At 40.5% G+C, this 17,874-nt stretch overlaps 1 protein-coding gene across 1 annotated transcript in view; it reads right to left on the bottom strand.

Annotated features, from left to right (window-relative positions):
- Positions 1-1,169: 1,169 nt before the first annotated feature.
- The window catches only part of chd2 (chromodomain helicase DNA binding protein 2), a 221,237-nt gene continuing 204,532 nt past the window's right edge, over positions 1,170-17,874 (bottom strand). The window contains exons 34-37 of the mRNA XM_060924378.1: positions 12,484-12,583; positions 12,098-12,296; positions 11,525-11,774; positions 1,170-3,070 (exon numbers count right to left, since the gene is read on the bottom strand). Of these exons, the coding sequence (XP_060780361.1) occupies positions 2,788-3,070; positions 11,525-11,774; positions 12,098-12,296; positions 12,484-12,583 (832 nt within the window). The 3' untranslated portion in view covers positions 1,170-2,787. The remainder of the gene's footprint in view (positions 3,071-11,524; positions 11,775-12,097; positions 12,297-12,483; positions 12,584-17,874) is intronic.

Here is a 17,874-nt window from a genome sequence, read left to right as displayed (position 1 = left end):
TTCCACTCTGGAACCCGTTCTCAAAAAGATTGCGTTTTGGGCACTCAAAACACCGGTGCCGTGTGGACGCCAGGCCTAAACGATAAGCAATTGTATCGGAGTCACCTGAATCCGTTGCCGTGTGGACAGGGCCTCAGTTGACTTCAACGACCCACAGATCACCCTAATGACCCTCTAGGCTGCTAACCCCATTCACACCCGACCTCCAGGGAGCCTAACAACCTACAAGATGACTGAGGAGGTCAACGACCCATGTGAACTCAATGATTCTCCTTAGGGTTGCTTTTGGTCCACTAGAGGATAAATACCTGAAACTCCCCACTAGTCAGACAGAACTGAAGAAGCCTTTTGGATGAGAGGTGAAACGTCTTCAAGGATTTCAAGCAAGTCCTTCTTTAGCATCTACAGATTCTACAATGTAGAAAAAAAAAAAAAAACACTTAAGGTGTGTCAAAACTATTGACTGGTACTACAAGTTATTCCATGAAATTGAATCGTACATGAGCTGATGGCCGACGAGACGCATAGCACCAAGTTGGCTATAAGCCATGTATGATGAGATTGTAAAACAGAGCACTTTGATTTTTAGCAAATTTGATCAATAAAACTTTATACAAAACATCCAACAAAATAATTTCCACTTAGAATGTAAACAAACTGGCAAAATGACCGTAGCAATTTGTGAAAAATGCTATAATAATAATAATTCTTGAAAAAAAGATAATGTTCTTAACATCAAATATTTTTATTCCATTTTTTTTTTGTATTTTTTGGGGGCTTGTTTTTGTCCTCAGTTGATTCAACAACACGCTCCGCCATTTTGTTTTCCTCGACTCATGGTATACGAGCTGATAGCCTAGTAGTAGAGTAGCCAATCAGAGCACGTGATTGCTCATATCCAGTGAATGTGGATAGAATAATAAGTATATCAATTTATTGAAAATAAAGAATTTTGTTGTGTCGGACATGTGGAGTCATTTGTTTGCCATTCCAAGCAGTAAACAGACTGCCATCTGCTGGTCGTATCATGATTCTACAGTCTTTGAGTTTTATAGGAATTATTCTAAGGATTGTATACTTACATAATATACACATACATTTTATACGCTACACTCAATGCTTAAGGAGTTATTAGACAGTAAACTCATTAAAACACAGCAACATGTAACTGCATGGTGTAGCAAAGTTTAATACATACAGATGTATAAACAGTATGTACAGTGCAGTTCATGTGAACAGTGGCTGCTTTCACAAATATAAATTACTTTAATTGGTACTTCTTAAAGAATATAGTTTCTTGGAGGAAAGAAACACACACTTGCCTCTGTGAGAAAGTGGTGTTTTCCACTCTCTCTGAAGCCTCCACAGTCCCTAACTGGCACCAACAATACTCAGCATTTTTCCATCGAAAAATCTTGTTTAAAAACTGTCTAAATCCCAAATGCCTCCTCTCTCTCTAGATCCATGCACTACAAAGAGTATGAAAATGACTTCCACACCCTAGGTAGTGCACTATATAACCCTACTTGGGATAATGCCATGTTTCTCCTTAATGCAACACACTAAAACCCCTGTATTTTATTAGACACAAGAATAAGGCACAGATGGAGGGGAAATGTAAAGAAAAAAATAGAAAGAAAAACAACAACAACAACAACAAAAAACCCCACTTAAATTATTTAGTTTCTAGCACACCCGTCTAATTTTGGCTTTACAACTGGTGAAACAAAAACTCCAAGTTTCCTGCTTCATTCACAAGCTTTTGCTCTAATACAGACATTTCTACTTAACATGTCAACATTCGTCCCGTTTATAACTGGAGATTTATAGAGTATAATACTTTTAGTGCAAGGTAAATATCCAACAGTACGTATGATTGGGCTACACATACTTATGTGATGGATAAAGGAGAGCAAACTAGCCACAAAAAAAAATACAGCTTTATTTTTTTAATTATTTAGTGTTCTAATAACAAGGCCTCCACTGATAAAGATTTCTGTTACTGCATGGTTGGTTAGAGCAAATTTAACTTGCACAATCAGCCATCTGTGGGGACGTTGCATTGTTTTTCTTATGTTATTTAATGAGGCCCAGAACAAAAGTACAAATGTCCATTTGGTGACACATTCTGATCATTTTCTTATTGGTATAATGAGAAGAATAAAAGGTATTATAAGACTTTTTCAAAAAACAGCACAGGTTCCCAACCCAGGTCCTGAAGTACCCCCTGCCATGCACATTTTAGCATTTTCCCTACTCTAACACAGTTTTGTTGATTCAACTAATCAGGTTTGTTGGGCCCAAGGAAAACACTAAAATGTATACAACAGAGGGTGCTGCTTTAAAATACAGGATCAAAACAACTCAAGTTGTTTAACATTTAATTGTGTGGTTGAAGATTCTTTTTTCTTCACAAAGCTTGTTTTCCTGGAATACGCCTCTGCACAAAGCAAAAAAAAAAAACCCATCAAAGTAACATTTGTACAGGGAATACTCCGTTTTCTACTAACAACTGAAGAAAAGAAAAACGAGCGAGGCACTTCCAAGCTTCCACATCCGGTTATACTTCAAAGGCTTTTTTTTTTCTAAAATTCATTCAGTAGTCCATAGGACTAACACGGCTTAATTCTTTTAATTCATTTTAGCCCCAAAAGACCCAGACAGATCAAGAACACAGAGGCTTGAGCTCCACCTATTGGATCATCAGTTCAGAGATGTAGGAGGGGACTGGTGGTCCTGTCTTAACCTGCTGCCTCCCTACATAGTCCACTAACATTGAGGACTGAATCATGTCTTTCTATTCCAGTCAAGATCTGGGCTGGGTTTGGGTTCAGTGGTTCTCTCCAGGGGTGAGGGGGACTCAAGCGGGGATTTTTGCACCTGAGGAGAGCGCGGGTCCAGCAAAGAAGAGAGTTTGTCTGGGTGAAATGGCCGGTAGTGATCAGGCCCTGGGACACCACGATGTTCAGGCATCCTCCGGAAATCCTGACCATAGCCTCCTCCACTTCCTCCCTGGTGGTAGTTTGCAGAGCGGTACTCATCTGAGCGTCTCCTCTTTGGGTCTGGATGCCTGGAGAAAAAAAAATACACACACAAAAAAAAATAGAATAGACAATATTACACATTGAATTCTCTTGCCATACACATAATGCAATGCCAAAATGTGATTATTAATCAATCAATTCTTTCTGCATTTCTCATTTCTATTGCCTGCATGAAAATGTTTTCCATCAAAACTAACTGATTCTTAAAAACTTGTTTTTATCATAGTGATAGTGTTCACTATATCTGTGAAAGTATTCAAATTTAGGTCCATTAATATTCTTTCAAGTTTACAACACTGTTCCACAAAAGTTTGAACATTATGTAAAATGTAAATAAAAACAGAAAGCTATGATTTACAAATAACGGAAACCCTATATTTTACTGAAAATAGCACAAATACAACATCAAATTTCGAAACAGAAATCATAGTTTTTTGAAAAATATATGCTTATTTTGAATTTAGAGCCAGCAACACATTTCAAAAATGTTGGGACAGGGGCAACAAAAAACTGGAAAAGTTGAGTAATGTTACAAACACTAATTAGGTTAACTGGCAACAAGTCAGTAACATGAGTGATCATAAAAAGAGTATCCCAGAGAGGCGGAGTCTCTCAGATGTAAAGATGGAGAGGGATTCACCACTCTGTGAAAGACTATGTGGGCAAATAATGCAACAATTTATGAATAACATTCCTCAAAGTAAAATTGCAAAGAATTTGGGGATCACATCATCTATGGTACATAATATGATTAAAAGATTCAGAGAATCCAGATAAATCTCTGTATGCAAGGGACAAGGTCAAAAACCAATCTTGAATGCTCATGATCTTCGGGCCCTCAGGCAACACTGCATTAAAAACAGACATGATTCTGTACTGGAAATCGCTGCATGGGCTCAGGAACACTTCTGAAAACCACTGTATGAGAACACATTTCCTAACTGCGTCCACAAATTCAAACTGAAATGACAAACAATATCTTGAAACACTGCTGCCTTCTCTGGGCTCGAGCTCATTTACAATCGACAGAGGCAAAGTGGAAAACTGCCTGACCAATCAAAATTTGAAATTCTTTTTTGGAAATCATGGATACAGTTAGTCCTCCAAGCTAAAGAGGAGAAGGACCATCCAGCTTATCATCAGTGCACAGTTCTAAAGCCAGCATCTGTGATAGTATGTGACTGCATTTGTGCACATGTAGCTTGCATATCTGAGAAGGCACCATATTAATGCTGAATAATATACAAAGGTTTTGGAGCAACATGCTGCCCTCCAGATGACATCTTTTTCAGGGAAAGCCTTGCTTATTCCAGCAAGACAAATGTCAAATTGCATTCTGCATGTATTACAATCGCATGGCTCTGTAGTAAACGAGTCTGAGTGCTGAACTGGCCTGCCTGCAGCCTCGACCTGTCTTCCACTGAAAACATTTGCCGCATTATGAAGCACAAAATACAACAAAGGAGACCCTGAACTGTTGAGCAACTGAAACTTTAGATCAAGCAAGATTAGGACATTTATCTTTCAAAACTACAGCAATTGTAATTACAACCTCAAACATTTACAGTGTGGTTAAAAGCAGAGGTGACGCAACACAGTGGTAAACATGCCCCTGCCCTGAATTTTTTGAAACGTGTTACTGGCATCAAATTTAAAATGAGCATATATATTTTTCAAAAAACAATAAAATTTATCAGTTTCAACATTTGATATGTTGTCTTATTATATTCAATGAAATACAGGGTTTAAATGACTTGCAAATCATCGCATTCTGTTTTTATGTACGTTTTACACAGCATCCCGACATTTTTGGAATTGTACAATACCATAAAATTATATACAGGTAAAAGACAGACTTTTGTGAACTTAAATATGATTTTAACACTTTTTTTCAAATAAAACTGCATTTAAAGAGTTCACTGCTGCGCAGGTGCAATGCAGACATTATAAACAGATACTGACTAGAAAAGACATTGATTATGCCAGCTAAGGCAAACATCTGCCCAACAACTTGACCAAAAATCAATATTATTCAGTTGAATGAATAAATAAATGTATAATGCAAAATGGAAGAATGATCATCCTTATAATACAGTTTCAGCAATTTGTAGAATCTACCCAAGGTACATTAAAGCTGTTTGGGAGCCTAATGATGTCCCATCACCTTACAAAGAGACTTGGTGTTTTTCTTCTTTAATTTGTATACTGCCCAGCCAAAAAAAGGTGTCACCATTTGGATGTAAACAAGCAAATACTTAAGAGCCTTTGATGGATAATTACTGCAATGATTCTGTTGTTTCAGCTGGCAACAATTATTTTAACCCTAACTGATGCAATGAGTAGCTTCTCATTTCTTAAACAACCGTGCCGAAGACGTATCCCGTGGTTGTGGAAAAGACGTTACTGTGTTTCAGAAGGGTAAATTATTTGCCTGTATGAGGCAAAGAAAACAACTAAGGAAACTGCTAAAATTACTGGAATCGGGTTAAAGGGTACCTGCAGCAAAAAATAAACATAGGTGATAAATATTACACATTTTGCACAAATGCATTTTGACTCCCCTGGATTGTCACATTGTGTTGCATAAAGCACTGCTTTAAAATTATTTTTGTATTCCTGCTCACTCAAAGGTGCAGCCATATTTCCATTTTGTGGGCAGTGTCTGATGTAATATCATTGATAGGTTTCCCGTATCTTGATTGGATCGCTGCTCCAGACACTGCGACGTAGCCGGATGTACAAAACATTGTTGAAAAATAGTGGAGAGTAAAGCCTATGGTTGCAAAAATAATAAATGTGATGATAAAGGAAATAATTTTTTCTTTGTTCCATTGTCAACAACTAAGCAACAAATGACTGTCAACAATGGCTACAAAATTTGGGAACAGGTCACAATTGAGACACACTCTCCTTTAATAGAAATTCAGCTGTTTGCAAGGACCATTTTGAACCTGACTGCTGTGACTCAAACCCAGAGCTGTGTCAACAATATTTCAACACCATCCACAAAAAAGGGATTCAGGCCATGCAAGCCGATTAACTAGAATAGTATAGACATTCAAAACTTCATTATATTACACACACACACACGATGGCTGTCTACTCATTAGATGAGCAAAACCATCACTTAGCCGTTCCAAAACATTAACTTTATTCCTCTTTAACCATTCTTCGGTAGAACGACTTGTGTGCCTAGGGTCGTTGTCTTGCTGCATGACCCATCTTCTCTTGAGATTCAGTTCATGGACAGATGTCCTGATAGCCTAGTAAACTAGACCCACCCGCCTAGCGGCCAAACATATTTTTGCCTAGCGAATGGGTCTAGCCTCGCACCATATAAACAAAAACACCCCGGGCATCAAATCGTGCCCGCCAATCACAACGCAATGTTTTTGTTTGGATTCTTTGGGCAGGCTTTTGCAGGAGTGACGACAAAGCTGCGCGACGCTGGAGAAAGCACAGCAGGAAAGATGGCTACGGCTAGTGAACAGCGCACGTTTGACTCCGCTTTGGAATCAGTTTTAGAAGAATTAGACTTGGAGTTTTCGTTGAAACATGAGCAGGAAGAGGCTCTCCGCTCATTCCTTTTCAAGAAGGACGTTTTCGCTGTTTTGCCGACCGGCTATGGCAAAAGTCTGATCTACCAGCTGGCTCCGCTCATAGCCAAAAGGATTGGGCTAGTTTGTGCAGTACGAAGAATTAATGAACAGCTTTGAAACATTACTTTTTAATGTTTCTTATTTTCCCGTTATTTTAAATTTAAGGGAAATTATTTCACCAAACACCACTAAATAAAAACTCTCAAACAGTTTAAGCAAACACTTGAAAAAAATGAGTGTATGTTAAGTATGTGGTACAGACTCCAAACTTGTGGTCATTATCTCCAAACTTCTTAATATCTAGAACCTGTTTATTAATTAATACGCATTTTGAAAAACTATTTATTTCAAGGTCTCCCCCACTGCGCGCTCTGACTACGTCACAGTCACTGTTGCACTGATTGGTCAGAGCGTTGGCCTATACGCACAGAGACAGTTTGAAAGACAGCGGGTTGTTCCTCCTACACCCGTCGGAAATGTCTACGGATCGAGGCCAGACTAAATATTCACATTTAGTCTGGCTTGCCAGGCTAATGTCCTGACATTTTCCTTTAGAATTTGCTGGTATAATTAATTGAATTTAGAATTCATTGTTCCATCAATGATGGCAAGCCGTCTTGGCCCAGATGCAGCAAAACAGGCCCAAACCATGATACTACCATCATCATGTTTCACAGATGGGATAAGGTTCTTATGCTGGAATGCAGTGTTTTCCTTTCTCCAAACATAACACTTCTCATTGAAACCAAAAAGTTCTACTTTGGTCTCATCTGTCCACAAAACATTTTTCCAATAGCCTTCTGGCTTGTCCACGTGATCTTTAGCAAACTGCAGATGAGCAGCAATGTCCTTTTTGGAGAGCAGTGGCTTTCTCCTTGCAACCCTGCCATGCGCACCATTGTTGTTCAGTGTTCTCCTGATGGTGGACTCATGAACATTAGCCAATGTGAGAGAGGCCTTCAGTTGCTTAGAAGTTACCCTGGGGTCCTTTGTGACCTCGCCAATTATTACACACCTTGCTCTTGGAGTGATCTTTGTTGGTCGACCACTCCTGGGAAGGGTAACAATGGTCTTGAATTTCCTCCATTTGTATACAATCTGTCTGACTGTGGATTGGTGGAGTCCAAACTCTTTAGAGATGCTTTTGTAACCTTTTCCAGCCTGATGAGCATCAACAACGCTTTTTCTGAGGTCCTCAGAAATCTCCTTTGTTCGCGCATTGATATACTTCCACAAATGTGTTGTGAAGATCAGCCTTTATAGATCCCTGTTCTTTAAATAAAACAGGGTGCTCACTCACACCTGATTGTCATCCCATTGATTGAAAACACCTGACTCTAATTTCACCTTCAAATTAACTGCTAATCCTAGAGGTTCACATACTTTTGCCACTCAAAGATATGTAATATTGGATCATTTTCCTCAAATAAATAAATGACCAAGTATAATATTTTTGTCTCATTTGTTTAACTGGATTCTCTTTATCTACTTTTAGGGCTTGTGTGAAAATCTGATGTTTTAGGTCATATTTATGCAGAAATATAGAAAATTCTAAAAGGTTCACAAATTTTCAAGCATCACTGTGTGTATACACACACACACACACACACACACACACACACAGAGAGAGAGAGAGAGAGAGAGCGCGAGAGCACACGTCCTAAATGTGGAGCTCCAGAGGAGCATAAAAAGTCTAAGTCAATAATCTGTTACTTTTTAAAAAGTAAATTAAAAATAAGCGCTGGATAGAGACCTATCTATCTTATGTAAATAAAGGTACAAATTTTGTTGTCCGGTGTTCTGCACTGCTATAAACTCTCACTCGGCTTTGAGCTGTCAATAGGCTATATTTAGACCATACAAACTATTGTGGCACATTGCATGTCTATACCTGTATTCATACACGCAATAAATAGGCTTTATAGTTAGTATGGACACACACATACATATAAACATGCACGCACACTGAGTTTCTTATATATAAATAGGCTGCTGCTTACCGATTTAGGAGTTCTCCATCTGGTCCTAGCTCTCTTGCATCAGGCTACCCAGCTATCATGGTCTGTATATGGACCCTTTTCACGTGACGTCACGACAAACGCGGCCGCCATTTTGGACATGTACTACCAGTAGTTTACCACAGCCAACATTGAGGAACGGCAGCAAAGAAAGTTTTTACTTTCAGCAAGACTTCCATCATGCCACTATATTGTTGTGCACCTGGATGTAGTAACCATCAACAAACAAGGCAAGGTTTATCATTTTATCGGATCCTGACGGAGAAGATGGATAGCGGCCATTAACAGGAAAGATTGGCAGCCCTTGGCATACCAACGCTTGTGTAGTGACCACTTTGTTGGAGGTAAGACGAATAAAATTAGCCAGAAAAGGCATTACATTGCTGTTAACATTCTGTGGCGGCGAGTGTGTAACCAAATAGGTTAAAATAACCCATTGTAACCTCTTTGTTCTTCTGTAGTAGCTATTGTTGACTAGCTAATGTCAACAACATATGTTACTGTAGCAATGTTTACGTTCAGTCATTTGGATGACTGTTAAAACCTTTCAGTCTCAAGTTTTTCCTTTACTGTATTTACTAGTTTACTGTAATTATGATCCGGCAGCTATTTACACCGGATCCAGTGTAAATAGCTGCCGGAGCCAACGTCCGAGGTTCCGGAGCGCGCTCCGGCTTGCTCCCCCTCAAATTAAGCAGCGCGCTACGGCTTGCTCCCGGAGTGCTCCGGCCGAGGTTCCGGAGCGCGCTACGGCTTGCTCCCGGAGTGCTCCGGCCGAGGTTCCGGAGCGTACGTCAGTGAACAATCCTGGTGGAAGCAGGTAAACGTCGTTCTCTAAGCCTGCTAACCTCAATTTTTGCAAATACCTCTCCCTCTGCTCGCCCTGTAAATGCCCTACGTCGCTGGATAGTGAAGGTGTTTTCTGCATCTCGCTCCTTTTTCTTTTATGTTTTTCGTTTGTCGCCTTCCTCGCATTCAAACTGATTCGAGCCGAAGTCCACTACATGTCCAAAATGGTGGTCATGTTTACGAAGGTCACGTGACTGAAAAGGGTCTATAGTTAATTTCTAATGCAAGCTTGTGCGCGACATACATTTCCAAACCGGGTTTATCCATGAAACAATTCAGTGATTGTGCCTGTATTAACATTGCATAAACGTTTGTGCTCTTTATAACAAATACATTCAATGTCAGTTTTCTGATTAGCACACTTTCCACACTGGCACCAAATACCCGCTAAACCCTTTTTCCTGCCTTCCCAACTTTGTGCTTGCAGAGTACCACTAATTTCATCATTAGACTCAACTAGTAACTCGCTGCTGAAATCATTTACCAGACGTGGACAGTCCTTTTTCCGAGGTTCGTACAGATATCCAGTTTCTCTGCTGTCCATACTGACTTGAAGATTTCAGTCTTTCATCTAACTAAATCCAGGCTAACAAGTAAGTTTATACTGGCTACACTTCCGGTACCTGGCTATCTACAAATTTGCGTCACATCCTGGATGCCATATTGGTTGCCCATGTACAATAAAACTTGACATTTTATTAGACTTTTATGCTTATGATAGTTAATCAGGTGGCTGCACTTGTGGACATTATTATAAATCAGGGCTTGTACTATTGATATCAATCATGTTTAAACATTATACCGGTACCCTTTAAGAACTGTCCAACGCATTATTAAAACCTAGAAGGATAGTGGTGAACTAGCAACTTTGTGGAAGAAATGTGGTCAGAGAAAAAAAAACCCTGACTGTCCATGATTGAAGATCATTTAAATACTTGAAGTCAAATCTCAAAAAACAGACAGAAGTCACGGGTATGTTTAAGAGTGAAAGTAGGAGCATTTCCCCCACACATAATGCAACGAGAACTCGCAGGATTGGAATTAAACAGCTGTGTGGCCAAAAGAAAACCAATTTTTAGTGAGGCTAATCAGAAGAAAATGTTATGGGTGGCGAGATGTGGTGCAATAGGATCCAAAAGCAGAACACTGACAAGAAATCCCAATAAGAAAGGTGATTTAATTGAAGCAAAAAGTAAACAAATGAAAAATAGCAAAAATAGTCCAGACAAAACTTGGGACAAAAAGCGAGGCAGGCAAGGACAAAAAACGCTAGCACAAAGAACATGAAAAAGGCAAAACGTTAGAGCAAAAACCATGACAAGAAACAAGCAGGCTAGAGAGCAAAAAACCATGAAGGCACAAAGGGCACAGAAACAGCGAGAAAAACTGATGAGACGTTCTGGCGAAGTCCCTGTCTGAGAACGGCATTTATATACACAGCAGAGAAAACCAGGAAGTGAATGCAGGCAAGATGGAATTCCCGTCCCGGATCCGGATAGCGCTGACCTGGGAGATAAGTAATCTCCGGAGTGGAAGTCCGGGGCGGAGCATGACAGAAAAGGCTTTAATATGCTATGGAGCATAAAGATTAGCCTTTGGAGTGATGGAAAAAGGTCACATGGTCTGATGAGTCCAAATTTACCCTATTCCAGAGTGGTGGACCCATTAAGGTAAGGGTCAGGGTCTTCTGACATGGTTATTTAACAAATGAAAAGCTACTCACAGCATCAGTTAGGGTAAAAACAATTGTTGCCAACTGAAAAATATTAAAATCACTGCAGTAATTATTCATTCAAAAGCTGTTAAGTATTTGCTTATTTGAATAGGAATGGCATCTTTTTTTTGGGCCAGGATACATATTGTTTCAAGCTTTTTAATAAAGGTTAATTAAATTACGTTTTTCTAATTATGTACAAGAAATGTCTTTCATTGTGTTTACATACTGAAGTGTAAACATGGAACTGTTAATAAATTCTGACTTCTTATGAGCCGTATACAAGGAAATTTTTCTTACCTGTCAAAATAGTTACGATGAGCACGGTGGTCTCGATCATTGCTGTACTCATCATACACCCGTTTACGGGCTGAGCCTGGGTTCCGGAAGCCACCACTACTGCGGTACAAGTCTGTGTGTGCCCGACGGTTGCTGTAGTGATGCTCCTTATACCTGTGCTGGTCATACGGGTGATGACGGTCACTTTGCCATGGCTGGTTACTGTTTCCTGGGTAGTTATATTTACGTTCCCTTTGCCAATCTCCCCGATCTGTGGATGAAACATAAATCATACCAGAGAACTCAGGGAAATTCACGCACATGATACAGAATGTAACGTGAATACATGAAGCAGATCCACAAGCACTGTAATACATACTGCTGTTTTTATTATCCATCATTTATATAGACAGAAAATCAACTAACGTTAACCTTTCCTGGAGAACAGGAAAACATTGCTAACTTTTATACAGAATTTTAGGCATCCTCAGTTTCAATGCTCAACCCAGATAATCTGCTCTTCCAGATATAATCAGACAGATCTTTCAATCTTGTGACAAAACCCTTGTGTTCATTAGTTCTCTCAGTTCTCACAATCTTTAGGGAAGTGTCTCTTGTTGTGCTGGTTGTAGGGCTCACGGTGGTGTGAGTGGGAAGGGGGTCCTGTTGGGTGATTTGTTGGTGGGTGTGGTTTGGATGAAGGCTGTGTGCCAGAGGAGTCCCGACTTGATCCAGAAGGTTCAGGACGGAATAGCTTCTTTTTGGCTGGGTCATCTTTCTTCTTGTGTTCTTTCTGAAAGTGAAGCACAGAGAGTACATGAGCAGAATGGGACAAATGAAGGGGGATAAAAATGAAGGAATAAATGAATGAAGATAATAGATCATAATTTGAATGGCCTTTCAACTAGTTTAAAAAGCTACACTATCACATTATATGGTTACACCAGTATATGTGCTCCACAGGATAAAAATGGACCTACGTCGTCTTCTTGGGAGCGCTTCTTTTGAGCCATTTTGTATAGTCTGTGCAGTTTCTTAGCACCAAACTCCGTAAATTTGGACACAAAAATCCAGAGATTTCTAGATGGAGATGGAAAAAGCAAATTCAGAATAAAATCTTCCAAGAAACAAGGTGTTTCGTAAAATCACTGGCACAAAAAAATAATCCATACACATAATTAAACTATTCAAAATTAAATAAGAGAATTTATAATCATCCTGGTGGTAAGAATCATAAAGATGATGGCAAAGACCTGCTGAATGTCTGGACTGGTAACTTTGCTGTGTGAACCTTTATTTGGGTCACAAGTCTATAAATCTCTTTAGGAATATTTATTTATTTTTACATTTTTCACAGTAATTTCCAATTTTTTATGAAACACATTTTCAGTGCAACTATTCACATGAAATGTTGAACAAATATTAACATCATAAAACCACACAGAAAAAGAAATCGTATATTCCCATCCATAGAAAAGTTATGTGCAAAGACTTAAAACCAAGTCCAGTTGTGCTTGATTCAATTTTCTTGAGGTTACTATGACCTGGATGAAAGAGAATATTCATGGACATGTTGCTGAACAATTTGGGGTTGATGCCCTGAAAACAGAATATGAAAGGATGGCTTGGAGAAGTGTGGACGACAGAAACTACCTACGGTTCAATCTAAGACCCTGTCCACACGGCAACGGATTCAGGTGACTCCGATACAATTGCTTATCGTTTAGGCCTGGCGTCCACACGGCACCGGCGTTTTGGGTGCCCAAAACGCAATCTTTTTGAGAACGGGTTCCAGAGTGGAAAGATCTGGCAACGTTGCCGTTGTGAAGTCGTCTGGATGAGTAGAACGGATTTGTTTACAATGACGTCACAACCACATGACTGTGAGTGCTTCACGCCGGGTAGAAGTGTAACGAACTCGATGCGAGTTGTCAACAAATCCTATAACTTGGTTCATGAAACGCGCTTACAAAATATTTTCACTGTGAATATTTATTGTGTAATGGTGCAAAGTGAGAGAGAGAGTCAATCCCGCCAGCAAAAATAGGGAAAAAAAGGAGCGATCTCACCTCTTCAGATGTTGGTTTTAGTCCTACAATACATTCCTCAAAAAGGGCGTAGAAGAGCAAATTAATCCATCAACGTGTAGCATTCAATTTATTCCGGACCATTAAAGACGCCGCCTTCCGCGTAGAATCATACATCATCCTCGCCGCCATATTGGATAGGTCAAAGCGGAGAATAAAGATTCATGTGCTGCGTTTAACTGTACCAACAGGTTTACCGTCCAAACGAGATCACATGGGATTACCTTTCACAGGTGAGAAACAACAAATTAATCCATCAATGTGTAGCATTCAATTTATTCCGGACCATTAAAGACGCCGCCTTCCGCGTAGAATCATACGTCATCCTCGCCGCCATATTGGATAGGTCAAAGCGGAGAATAAAGATTCATGTGCTGCGTTTAACTGTACCAACAGGTTTACCGTCCAAACGAGATCACATGGGATTACCTTTCACAGGTGAGAAACAACAAATTAATCCATCAACGTGTAGCATTCAATTTATTCCGGACCAATAAAGACGCCGCCTTCCGCGTAGAATCATACGTCATCCTCGCCGCCATATTGGATAGGTCAAAGCGGAGAATAAAGATTAGCTGCGTTTAACTGTACCAACAGGTTTGCCGTCCAAACGAGATCACATGGGATTACCTTTCACAGGTGAGACTGGAAAAATACTTTTCATTGTATTTGGTCATTATAATGTAATTTTATGAACAGATTTTCCTGACTTTGTGGCTAATATGAAGTCTCGCGCATAATAGTTTATGCGCATGCGTCCTTACTTCTTCTATTGTTCTGGTGTCTCCGAAGGGACCGTCTTACAGCGCCCCTAGAGGTGTGGCATGTGTATTGCATCGTTTTCAGCAAGCGTTGCGTTGCCATATGGACCTGATATTTTACTGATCGTTGCCCATTTGGACGTGATATATTTTTAAATAACATCTCGTTGCCGTTGTCGTGTGGATGTAGCCTAAGATGTAGACAACACAGGCTTATACCAACTAGCCTACGCCCATGTTCCACAATGACAGGCCAAAGAGTGGAGATGATCATAGAAAAGGCACAAAAACAACTAAATGAGAGAGCGAGACAGGTCCATTTCACTATTAAAGGATTGAAGGAGAAAGCTGACCAATTACTCCAGAAACTAACATCACTCCTTCCTAGTGCAGTCTTGGAGGTGGTCACAGATTTCACAAAGAAAGCCCAACTATCCCAACACAGCAAAAGTAAAGAAAAAGAAAAAAAAAAAGGTTTCAAAACCTACAGTTGCGGACCAACACCACGAGCAAATTGGAAATACTTACTTGGAGGTAAAAGACAGACAGACAATCTCACCCAGGAGGAAACACATAACGGATGGGTACATAATCTGTCAGACAGGGAACTTACCCACCCAGGGAAAGAGGTCCTCGCCAAAGGATTAAACTTTGCCATGACACCACAGCAATTATCTATAGTTGATCTCATCACAGCTACAGAATCCGCTATAAGGCATAACTTAACAGAAACCGAAGCTGAGCAGCTTAAGTTACCGTAAAATACCAAATAATAGCCGAGTTCCAATTAACCGCCGAGTTCCCTTTAACGGCCGGGTGTACGCGTGTGTTGTGACAAATAAAGGCCGGTTCCGAATACTCGCCGGGGTCTAAAAAAAAAAAGCGTCCGAACGTTCTATCTAGAATCTTGAGGCCCAGCACTTTTCTGGTTTTCTGGTGTTTAAACGATTTTGCATTGCATAGTTTTCTACCGAAACAATATGAATGAATGAATGAATGAATGAATGAATGAAATTATTTCTATAATACTGTTTACAACATTTTGTTACGTGATAATAAACATGCCATTTCAATGTTATAATCTTGGTCTACTGTAATATTTCTTGAGGAATGCAACTCCGTAACTTTTGACAGATGTCTTAGCCACCCCTTTGGGTATACCCAACGAAAGCCAGCGTGTGTGGTGACATTGAGGACTGCGGGTTTCCAAGGTTGGACTTCTGCTTCTGTTAAACGACCTAAATTGCCGAATGCATGCGTCAAAGCACACAGTGAGTTTTATTAAAGACCTTATACCATTTCACTTGCCCTTACCCATTCGGATCTGGAAGACGCTTTACAAAAAAGGTGAGAGCGTTCTAACATGCATTTCAGTCTGCTCGCGGCCAATCTAATCCAAGCGGCCTTTTCAACAAGTAATCTGTCGTGCAAGTTGGGCAGAAGCACGCGTCAGGCAGGCAACATGTAGGCCTACAAGTCAGTAACCTATTCAACTAACTTTCATCCGAACTTTAAGTTTTCTACGGGGTCGAGCCACCGTACCAACTCACTCGGGGAATAGGCTCATATCGGCCAAATAGGGAGACGTCTTGGAGAGAAACGTGATGCAAGATGACAGTATGTAGCCACTGCAGGTCACTTATTTTTCAGCATAAGAAAAAACCCTTTGGTTTGACACTTCGCACCCTAATTATGTTGCTTCAACGTCGCACCCTCCATGCAATTTCAGATTGACAGACATCGCGAAGCGCAAAGGGTGGAGGCTGCATGGGTGAGGGTGATAGCAAGTGACCATAACTTTGCAGAGTAATTAAATCACAGTGCTGCGCACAGACAATGGTGTGGTTTCTTGATTATTTTGTAAAGCATGCGCTTAACTAGTCATTAACAGGAAAAGGTGTGTGATTTATCCTTTATCCACCCCGACTGTGCCATGCGAAGATGCATTCTGCGTCTTCAAAATTCCCCGAAGTCGGCACCGTGCTATCTGTAATCTAACTCTAAACAAACTGTAAGTTATACTGGTTAAAAGTAGGCCTATCTGAGAATGATTTTTTCCCCCGTTTTGAGGTAGATTTTGGGGAAGGTATTTGTGAAGAAGGAATTAATCGCCTGTTCCAAATAGCCGCCTAGTCTCTAATACGCGCCGGGTCTCTTACGTGATTGAGACAAATAATAGCCCGGGCTATTATTTGGTATTTTACGGTAAGTCAAATTTATTTGTATAGCGCTTTTAACAATAAACATTGTCGCAAAGCAGCTTTACAGAATTTGAACGACTTAAAACATGAGCTAATTTTATCCCTAATCTATCCCCAATGAGCAATGCGAAGGCCCCCCTTCCAACCTCTCAATCGAGGAAAGAGAAAGCCATGACATTGCTGAGCAAGGACCAAAACATCACAATCCTTCCAGCAGACAAGGGGAGATGCATGGTAATTCTGAACACAACCGACTACCACGCTAAGGCCTCTGCACTACTCAGTGACACTAACACCTATGAAACTCTGAGATGAGACCCAACCAGTGTCTACAAGAAGAAGACAATAGAATGCTTACAGAGGCTACAGAAAGAAGGAACCACTGACCGTCTACAATATCACCATCTGTATCCCCAAGGTGCTATCCCATGCTTATATGGATTCCCTAAGATCCACAAAGAAGGGGCCCCTCTCAGGCCCATGTCAGCAGCATAAATTCGGTTACTTAAAACATTGATAAACATGTAGCCAGCATCTTGGCCCCCTCAGTGAGCAACACCCTCCACCATATCCAAAACTCCATTGACACTGTGAACAAGGTTCGAGGTTTAAAACTGGATCCAGACGAAACCATAGTATCCTATGATGTGACCTCCTTATTCACAACCATGGAGGCTTTGAAAACTGCACGGCATCGACTGCTACATGATGACACCCTCCACAACAGAACCAACCTTAACCCAGACCAGATATGCCAGCTACTGGCTAACCACTACCTATTTCCAATTCAATGGTAAATTTTACAAACTGAAACGCAGCTGTGCCATGGGCTCTCCAGGATCTCCCATTGTGACCAATCTGTACATGGAAGAAGTAGAACACAGGGCCCCAAACTCCTTCAGAGGAACAGCACCAACCCACTGGTTCAGATATGGGGAAGATGCATGGGTCAAAATCAAAACCTTAGACCGTATCTGTCTCGTTTTCTTCGCGGATGCACTGTCCGTTTACATTAAACCGCCTGGAAACGCCGGGAAACGGGAATCCGCCAGGGTACACATATTCAATCCAGATCGTGTCTGGTCCGGTGCTGTGTAAACACTGAGAATACGCGGATACGCTGTGCTGAGCTCTAGCTGGCATAGTCATTGGACAACGTCACTGTGACATCCACCTTCCTGATTCGCTGGCGTTGGTCATGTGACGCGACTGCTGAAAAACGGCGCGGACTTCCGCCTTGTATCACCTTTCATTAAAGAGTATAAAAGTATGAAAATACTGCAAATACTGATGCAAATACTGCCCATTGTGTAGTTATGATT

This window comes from Neoarius graeffei, chromosome 6 (genome assembly GCF_027579695.1).
Source record: "Neoarius graeffei isolate fNeoGra1 chromosome 6, fNeoGra1.pri, whole genome shotgun sequence".
Classification (NCBI taxonomy): domain Eukaryota; kingdom Metazoa; phylum Chordata; class Actinopteri; order Siluriformes; family Ariidae; genus Neoarius; species Neoarius graeffei.
The sequence above is the reverse complement of the archived record's forward strand: the minus strand, read 5'-3'. Positions and strand labels throughout refer to the sequence as shown.